Source organism: Chiloscyllium plagiosum, chromosome 20 (assembly GCF_004010195.1).
Source record: "Chiloscyllium plagiosum isolate BGI_BamShark_2017 chromosome 20, ASM401019v2, whole genome shotgun sequence".
NCBI classification, from domain to species: Eukaryota; Metazoa; Chordata; class Chondrichthyes; order Orectolobiformes; family Hemiscylliidae; genus Chiloscyllium; species Chiloscyllium plagiosum.
Window position 1 is genome coordinate 59,939,179 of NC_057729.1, and position 10,175 is coordinate 59,949,353.

General features: G+C 43.2%; 1 protein-coding gene across 7 annotated transcripts in view; it reads left to right on the forward strand.

Annotated features, from left to right (window-relative positions):
• chd6 (chromodomain helicase DNA binding protein 6) overlaps positions 1-10,175 on the forward strand; it is a 252,768-nt gene that overhangs the window by 141,255 nt on the left and 101,338 nt on the right. For all 7 annotated transcript variants that reach the window (XM_043710969.1, XM_043710967.1, XM_043710968.1 and 4 more), the window contains one exon: positions 6,345-6,462. In XM_043710969.1, the coding sequence (XP_043566904.1) occupies positions 6,345-6,462 (118 nt within the window). The remainder of the gene's footprint in view (positions 1-6,344; positions 6,463-10,175) is intronic.

Below are 10,175 nucleotides of genomic sequence, written 5' to 3' on the forward strand. Positions count from 1 at the left end.
AGCCTGACAGTCATTGTCAGGAGAATGCTGGAATCTAATATGAAGGAAGATTTAATGGAATTTTGTCATGTAAAAATTCATACTGTTATGACATGGAGTAAACCCCTCTGCTAATTTAAACCCGACAGACAGAAGCTCACCTCGAGCCATAATCTGTTAAATTTCGAGAGGCAAAGAAGTATCCTAGATTTCACTATTTAAAGTAAAAATTAACAATTTTATTCTTTAAGTCCAACAGAGAAAATTAAAACAACAACTATTTACAACTCCTTTCTATTAAACCTACCTTTTATCTCCCAGTCTACAATACTGATCTGATAAAAAAAATTAAGATTTCTTTTTGTAAAAATCACGTTTCAAAACCAGTCAGCTTTGTTGATTTTCCTCTGTAGATTTTCTTGGGTCGTCTCTTCTTTGGTCTTCTGCTACACAACTTTTCTCACGGACAGGTAGAACACAGAACATTACAGCGCAATACAGGCCCTTTGGCTCTCGATGTGCCAACCTGAGAAACCAATCTGAAGACAATCTAACCAACAACATTCCATTCTCATCCATTTGCCTATCCAATGACCATTTAAATGCCCTTAAAGTTGACGAGTCTAATAAAGTTTCAGGCAGTGGGTTCTATGCCCCTACTACTTTCTGAGTAAAGAAACTACCTCTGACATCTGTCCTATATCTATCACCCCTCAGTTTAAAGCTTTTCCCCCACGTGCTAGCCATCTGAGGAAAAAGGCTCTCACTAACCACCCTATCTAAACTTCTGATTATCTTATATGTCTCAATTACGTCACCTCTCAACCTTGTTCTCACTAACGAAAACAGCCTCAAGTCCTTCAGCATTTCCTAAGACCTTCCCTCCATACCAGACAAAATCCGAATAAATTTCCTCTGAACCCTTTCCAAAGACTCCACATCCGTCCTATAATGCGGTGACCAGAACTGCATGTAACTCCAAGTGCGGCTGCACCAGTGTTTTGTACAGCTGCAGCATGATCTCATGGCTCCAAAACTCAGTACCCCAACCAAAAAAAGCTAACACATTGTATGCCTTCTTAACAACCCTACCAACCTGGGTGGCAACTTTCAGGTATCTATGTACATGGACACAGAGATCTCTCTACTCATCGACACTACCAAGAATCTTACCATTAGCCCAGCACTCTGCATTCATGTTACTCCTTCTAAAGTGAATCACCTCATCCTTTTCCGCATTAAACTCCATTTGCTACCTCTCAGCCCAAATCTGCAGCTTATCTAGGTCTCTCAGTAACCTGCAACATCCTTCATCACTATTCACAATTCCACTGACCTTAGTGTCATCCATAAATTTACTAACCCATCCTTGTACACCCTCAACCAGATCGTTTATAAAAATGACAAACACTGGACCCAAAACAGATCCTTGCAGTATTCCACTAGTAACTGAACTCCAGGATGAATATTTCCCATCAACCACCACCCTCTGTCTTCTTTCAGTTAGATAATTTCTGATCCAAACTGTTAAATCACCCTCAATCCCATGCTGCTGTATTTTCTGCAATAGTCTTACTGAAATCCATGTACACCACATCAACTGCTTTACCCTCATCCACCTGCCCGGTCACCTTCTCAAAGAACTCAATAAGGTTTGTGAGGCTACCATACATCAGGAGCATTTCCGAACTGACAGCCAGACTACTGCGACCACTAGGACTTATAACAGCACACAAACCAACAGCCAGTCTCAGACAACAACTCACCAGGACGAAGGACCCAATACCCAGCATGAGCAAAACCAATGTAGTGTACAAAATCCCATGCAAGGACTGCACAAAACGCTACATAGGACAAACAGGAAGACAGCTAATGATCCGTATCCATGAACACCAACTAGCCACGAAACGACACGACCAGCTATCCTTAGAAGCCACACACACAGATGACAAGCAACATTAATTCGACTGGGACAAGCCAAACAGAGGACAGCCAGGGAATTCCTCGAGGCATGGCATCATCCACAGATTCAATCAATAAGCACATCGACCTGGAGCCAATATACCGACCACTGCAGCGGACAGCTGGAACTGACAACCGGAAGCGGCAGATTCAAACCACTACAAATGCCGGAGGAAAGATCACAGAAGCGCTTCCCAGGAGGCTCCCAAGCACTGAAGATGTCATTTAGACGGGACGAAACGTCTGCAACACAAATTCTCAGCTCAGCGAACGGTAGATAAGGTAGTTTAAAAAAAAACCTTTGGCATGCTTGCCTTCGTTCAAAAGATGTGTGTGAGGCATGTTTTTCTCACAAAGGGAGGTGAGTGCCTGGAATGTGTTGCCATAAGAGGTGGTGGAAGCAGATACAATAGCAGCATTGAAGAAGCTCCTGGACGAATACATGAATAGGAAAGGATTGGAGGGATGCGGGATCCTGTAAGTGAAGACAGGTTTAGCATGGAAGGGCAGAATGTGGCGGCACAGACGGAGGGGGCCAAATGGCCTATTCCTGTGCTGTATTGTTCTTGTTGTTTTTTCTAGTTCTTCACTCTGACTGTCTTCATTAAACCCATGTTCTTAATGAAATCCCTCTCTTCATTTTGGTCTCTGGATGATTATCCATTATAAATACTAGGTAGACTGGCTTACCAGCTGATTCATTTCACAGGGTCTTTTCAAATGATGTCTTTTGTTTTGTAATATCACCAAGGCCTAGTGATTTGCATAGGTTTTTCCACTCAGACAACTCAGGACTACTGAAGGACAGAAACGCATTTCATTGATTCACCAAGATCTGCATAGGTTGCTAACGGATTTTTCAAAAAATCACTTTGTGTTCTTGATTAATAGCTTCAAGGTATAAATGCTGAAATGAGATTTTTCCCTGGAAGGCAGTTACATTTGTACAATTTTTGGGAGTGAGTTAGTTGATTGCATTGCACTATTGGTAAGTGCTTATGCTGTAGAAACAGAGTCAGTATCCATGTTGTGACATGCTGTTACAACTCCCTCAGAATGGTTTGGGCAAACCTTTACTGTATGAGAACATGAGGGAGTTGTATTCACTGTTAGCCTTGACCTAGTGATAGAGCTATAGGGAGGATATTATTAAGTTGCAGAGTTCAGAAAAGATTTACTTGGATGTTGCCGGGACTGGAGGGTTTGAGTTATAAAAATATGCTGAGATTTCTTTCACTGGAGTGTAGGAAGTTGAGGGGTGACCTTATAGAGGTTTATAATATCAAGAGGGGCATAGATAAAGTGAATAGCCAAGATTTGCAGGTGCCAGTGTTGGATTACTTGGGTGGACAATGTTAAAAATCATACAACACCAAGTTATAGTCCAACAGGTTTATTTGGAAGCACAAGCTTTCGGAGCGCTGCTCCATCATCAGGTGGTTTCGTTTCCCTCAGGTGAGGGAATTCAAAACTAGGGGGCATGTTTTTAAGGTGAGGGGACAAAAAAGAACAAGAGGCGCAATTTTTTTTAAACACGAGAGCAGTTAGTGTGTGGAATGAACTGCCAGACAGAGTGATGGATTGAGATACAGCTACAACATCTAAAAGACATTTTGATATGTGAATGGCTAGGAAGGATTTGGAGTGATATGGGCCAAATGCAGGCAAGTGGGACCAGTTTAGTTTGGGATCTTGGTCAGTATGGACTAGTTGGATCAAAGGGTTTATTTCCCTGTGAAAGACCCTGTGAAATGAATCAGCTGGTAAGCCAGTCAACCTAGTATTTGTAATGGATAATCATCCAGAGACCAAAATTTAGAAAGGGATCTCATTAAGGACATGGATTAAATGAAGACAGGCAGGAGGGAGGAAGTGTTGGCTATTGTAAAAGGCATTATGGTGAACAAGGCCCCAGACCTGATAGGATCTATCCCAGGTCACTGAGGGACGAGAGAGAGGAAATAGCTGGGGCTTTAACAGATATCTTTGCAGCATCCTTGAACACAGGAGAGGTCCCGGAGGACTGGAGAATTGCTAATGTTGTCCACTTGTTTAAGAAGGGTAGCAGGGATAATCCAGATGATTATAGACCGGTGAGCCTGATGTCAGTCGTAGGGACATAATCAACTAGGAGAAAGTGAGGACTGCAGATGCTGGAGATCAGAGTTGAAGAGTGTGGTGCTGGAAAAGCACAGCTGGTCAGGCAGCATCCGAGGAGCAGGAGAATCGATGTTTTGCACATAAGCCCTTCAGCAGGAATTCCTGATGAAAGGTTTATGCCTAAAACGTCAATTCTCCTGCTTTTCCTGCGTCACATTCTTTGTCAGTGGGAGGGAAGCTGATGGAGAAGATACTGAGGCATAGGATCTATTCCCATTTGGAAGAAAATGGGTTTATCAGTAATGCGCAACATGGTATTGTGCAAGGAAGTTCATGTCTTACCAACTTAATAGAATTCTTTGAGGAAGTGACAAAGTTGATTGATGAGGGAAGGCTGTAGATGTCATATGTACATGGACTTCAGTAAGGTGCTTGATAAGATTCCCCGTGGTAGGCTGATGGAGAAGATGAAGTTGCGTGGGCTCCATGGTGTACTATCTAGATCAATAGAGAACTGACTGGGCAACAGGAGACAGAGTAGTAGTGGAAGGGTGTTTCTCAAAATGGAGAGCTGTGACCAGTGGTGTTCCACAGGGATCCGTGCTGGAACCACTGCTGTTTGTGATATACATAAATGATCTGGAGGAAGGTATAGGTGGTCTGCTTAGCAAGTTTACAGATGACACTAAGAATGGTGGAGTAGCAGACAGTGAAGGGGATTGTCAGAGAATACAGATATAGATATAGAATATAGATTGGCGAGTTGGGCAAAGAAATGGCAGATGGATTTCAGTCCACGCAAATGCGAGGTGATGTATTTTGGAAGATCCAATTCAAGAGCAAACTATTCGGTAAATGGAAAAGCCCTGGGGAAAACTGATGTATAGAGAGTCTGGGTGTTCAGGTCCATTGCACCCTGAAGGTGGCAATGCAGGTCAGTAGAGTGGTCAAGAAGGCATACGGCATGCTTTCCTTCATCGGACGGGGTATTGAGTACAAGAGTTGGCAGGTCATGTTACAGTTGTATGAGACTTTGGTTCGGCCGCATTTGCAATACTGTGTACAGTTCTGATTGCAACATTACCAAAAGGATGTGGATACTTTGGAGACAGTGCAGAGGAGGTTCACCAGGATGTTGCTTGGTCTGAAGGGCACTCGCTATGAAGAGAGGTTAAGTAGATTAAGCTTATTTTCATTAGAAAGTTGAGGGGGACCTGATTGAGTCTCCAAAGTCATGAGAGGTATAGGCAGGGTGGATAGCGAGAATCTTTTTCCCAGAGTGGGCAACTCCATTATTTGGGGTCATGAGTTCAAGGTGAGAGGGCATAAGTTTAAGGGCGATTTGCGTGGAAGTTCTTTATTAGATTAAATTCCCTACAGTATGGAAACAGGCCCTTCGGCCCAACAAGTCACACCGACCCTCCTAAGAGTAACCCACCCAGAACCATTCCCCTACCCTGTATTTACCCCTAACTAATGCACCTAACCTCCACATCCCTGAACACTATGAACAATTTACCATGGCCAATTCACCTGACCTGCACATCTTTGGATTGTCGGAGGAAACTGGAGCATCCGGAGGAAATCCACACAGACACAGGGAGAATGTGCAAACTCCACACAGACAGTCACACGAGGCTGGAATCAAACCTGCGTCCCTGGCGCTGTGAGGCAGCAGAGCTAACCACTGAGTCACCATGCCACCCTTATGCAGAGGGTGGTAGGTGACTGGAATGTGTTGCCAGCGGAGGTAGTAGAGATGGGCACGATAGTGTCATTTAAGATGTGTCTAGACAGATACATGAATGGGCAGGGAGCAGAGAGATACAGATCCTTAGAAAATAAGTGACAGGGTTAGATAGAGGATATGGATCAGCGCAGGCCTGGAGGGCCAAAAGGCCTACTCCTGTGCTGTATTGTTCTTTGTTCCATGTTGTATGGCTGAGTCAAAAGGCCATGGGTCCGAGCCCTCACTTTCTCCAGTACTCCATTGCAGTACTGACGACGTTAGAGATGCAGCCTTCTTGACGTGATATTAAACAGTGTTCCCATTTGCAGCTTTGAGGAGACCAGTAAAAGCAGGAGAGTTTTACTGGTACTTATCCCTAAACCAACATTATTAAAACAATTATCTGCCAAGCTTTGCTGTTTGTGGGATGTTGGCAATGTAGTTCCTACTTACCCTAATGTGTACTCTTCATTGGCTTTAGGAAACATTAGAATATCCTCAGGGTTTGACTATATGAAGATAAGTTGCTTCATTAGTCAGCATACAGTAATTACGATCTTCCTTTACATTACAGCTCTTACCTGCACTGCAAATGGGCCACGGTGGAGGAGCTGGAGAAAGACAAAAGGATTCACCAGAAAATCAAACGTTTCAGGACCAAACGGGCCCAGATGAAAAATCTTTTTGTTGAGGTAAAGGGGTGGCAGAAGATTAGTTTTTTTTAACAAGGCTATATGCTCAGAGTGCATTCAGATTATAGAATTACATCAATTTCCTTCATTCTGGAATAGATCTTTATTTGTTAGTAAAGGCTGTTAACTGTATTTTTCAAGCAGAGGACCATCATTCATCTGCTCCCGTAACCATGTTTGATTGGTGATTTGAATATAATTCACATTCATAGATAAAGAGGATAATTCAGCTGATGGATAATCACATTGATCACATACTTTCGCAGAAACCTTTGCGATCACAAGGCTGCTGACACTGCGTTCAAATTGCTGAAGAGAATGGCTTTTGACATGGGTTTTTCATGAGACATAAGACATAGGAGCAGAATTAGGCCATTCAGTCCATCGTGTCTGCTCTGCCTTTCCATCACGACTGATATGTTTCTCCATCCCGTTCTCCTGCTTTCTCCCAGTGACCCTTGATCCCCTTACTAATTGAAAATTTCCCGAAACAAAAAACTACAAGAATCACAGATGCTGAAATCTGAAACAAAAACCAATATGGCTGAAAAACTCAGCAGGTTTGGCAGCATCTGTGGAGAGAAAACAGAATTAATGTTTTGGCTCTGGTGACCCTTCTTCAGAACTGATGAAATAGAATTAGGTTTGTTGTCACGTGGACTCAAGTTATAAAAGAACAGGAGTACAGTGAAAAATGTACAATGTCAGCAGCAAACAGTGGCATCTTAGGTACAGAGTACGTAGGTATAAATATTAGCTACAAAAATAGAGAAAATAAAAAAAGAAAAAGGTTACTCTACTTTAAGCTATACTTAGTATAGGTTAGGAAACTAAGAAATAAAGCTAAAAAGGAAGACCTATTAGGGCTACCAAGTGGCCTGACTGGGTTCCCAGCTGTATTTCTGCCTGCCCCCCTCCCCATTCGTGGCCTGCTATCTCTCTCTCTCTGCCCCTTCCCCCCCCCCCCCCTCCTCCACTCGGGGCCTGCTGTCTCTCCCCCCCTCTCCCCACTTGGGGCCTTCTGTGGGAGAAAAAAAGAGAAAAGAACTGGATGAGCTCTGGCTGGAATGTCCTTTGCCGCCACCATTTTGGAAATCCTTGCCAGCTTGGAAAAGATTGGTATTTAAGCAGTGCCCACTATCCATGTAATGTATAACATGAATAGTTGTGGTTCTGCAGAATTTCACTAGTCACCAGCTGCCATCCTGTAAAATACCCCTTTATACCTATTCTCTGCCTGTTGCCAGTCAGCCAATCCCTATCCATGCCAGTACCTTGCCTCTTAACACTATAGGCTTTTAACAGCATGTAACACACTTTATTAAAGGCCTTCTGGAAATTCACATAGATCACATCCACTGACACTACTTTGTCTAAATTGCCTTCTACCACCTCAAATAATTCTAACAGATTTGTCAGGCATAACTTCCCCTTGACGAAGCTGTGGTGACTCAGCCCTATATTACTGTGCACTTCCAAGTACTCCACAATCTTATCTTTAATAATGGACTCTGATAACATACCAACAACCAAGGCCAGGCGAACTGTTGTACAGTTTCCTGTCTTCTGCCTCCCTCCCTTTTAAACAAGGGTATTACATGAGCCACTTTCCAGACCTCTAGTATCTTCCCTGAATCCAGTGATTTGTGAAAGATCAGCACCAATGCCTCCACAATCTCCTTGACTACCTCCTTCAGAACTCTGGGGTATAATCTACCCATTCTGGGTGATTTATCTGCCTTCAAACCTTTCAACTTGTTCAACACCTTGTCCTCAGTGAAGGCCACTACACTCATCTCTGTCCCCTGACTCTCTTGAAGTTCTGGTTTGTTGCTGGTATAAAGGACCTATTCAGTTTTTCACTCTTTTTGCCCTGTGGTAATTTGTTGGTGGCCCAGGTAGTAATCCAGAGATTACCTTTTTGGTTCTGCTTTTTAATTTAGTCCCTAACTGCTCATGTTCCCTCAGCAGAACCTCTTTCTAGGTATATCATTGGCATCTACATGGACCATGACAAATGGATCTTTCCTGTCCCACTCTAAGTTTCTCTGCATCTCAGATGAGATATTCTGATCCTGGGTACCAGGCAGGCCACACAGACTTCGGAACTCTAGAACCTGGCTTCAGAACGATCTCTTCTCCTGACTTTACTATCCTGATTACAACTACAGTTACCTTTTCTCTCCTCTCATGACTGACTCCCTGTACCATGGTGCCATGGTCAGTTTGCTCATCCTCCCTAAGCCCCCACACTCATCCACACAGGGAGCAAGAACCTGAAACCTATTAGATAAGCTCAAGGAGTGAGGCTTCCTCAGCACTATCTCCAGCTCCCTCTGCCTGCTTTGTCACGCTCTCCTGTCCCTGATGACTGACCAAATTTGAGGTAGTTCATGGTAGTGACTGACCCCTGAAACGCAGCGTCCAGGTAACACTTGCCCTCCCTGATGTGTTTGTGTTTGAAGCTCAGACTCCGAGCTCACCAACTCTGAGCTGGAGTTCCTCTTGCTACAGAGGTGGTCACTCTGAACCACAATGGGGTCCACAAGCTCACAGATCGTGTGTTTGCATCGCCTTGCCCAACATCTCTGTTTTAATGACCTAGTTCTTAATTTGATTTTTAAAAAATTCCTGCTGCTGTTGTGGGTTGTAGCCTGCAAATAGTTCCCCTGTTTACTTTAATCTGAAGTAAGCTATAATAGCCAAATTAGCAGCTATAACCAAACTATGAACTTACAGTTTACCTTGATGTCACTCTCTTGTGCTGGGTCCCTTATCCTGGATTTCAATTTATTCTGTTTAAAAAAAACATACCAACTGTGAGCCAAGAAAAGCAGAAAGCACCTCGTTCCTCTTTGCACTGTCTTCCCACACTGCCTCCAAATTCCCCAGTGATTACCCACTCTGGCTGTATCTCATTCTGGATGGGATTTCTTCTTCTTGACTGTGTGGGGCTTATTGATTTTGAATATTGCTCCAACATTTCCTGTGGCCCTCTTCCCTCATTGTCTGGGTTTTCATACTTATTGGCTTCTGTTTGTATCAAGGCAGTTCAGACCAATTTATTATGTTTCTTCCCAAATACACTCATGGTCAGAAGTGCATCCCATAGGTTAGTGATCTGAGAACTCCTTTATGTTTGTTTGAAATCTTTGTGTTGGAAGGTGTGTTTATTAACAAAAGAAGCCAGGACGTTCTCTTCACCTATCTCAATGTTTCAATAATAGAGCTGTGAACCTTGGAATCACCTTGGGGTGTAATTGTTGATGCACATTTTGGGGCAACTGGGAACTTGAAGGGTCATTGTCAGATTAGGGGCATCAAACATTTTTCGCTAGATTTAATTTTTTTCTTCATTTATGGGGCCAGTAATACTTGGATCATGTTAAAAATTACACAACACCGGGTAATAGTCCAACAGGTTTATTTGGAAGCACTCGCTTTCGGTGCGCGGCTCCTCCTTCAGGTGGTTGTGGAGTAGAACCATAAAACATTGGATTTATAGCATAAGATTACAGTGTCATGCAGAAGGCAATGGAGGCCAAGTCTCTGGATACTTTCAAGAAAGAGATAGATAGAGCTCTTAAAGATAGTGGAATCAAGGGTTATGGGGATAATACAATAAGCTTCAATCTGCAATTTGAGAGGGAGAGGGTACAGTCGGAAGTGACAGTACTTCTGTTGAATAAAGGGAACTATGGAGCTATGAGGGA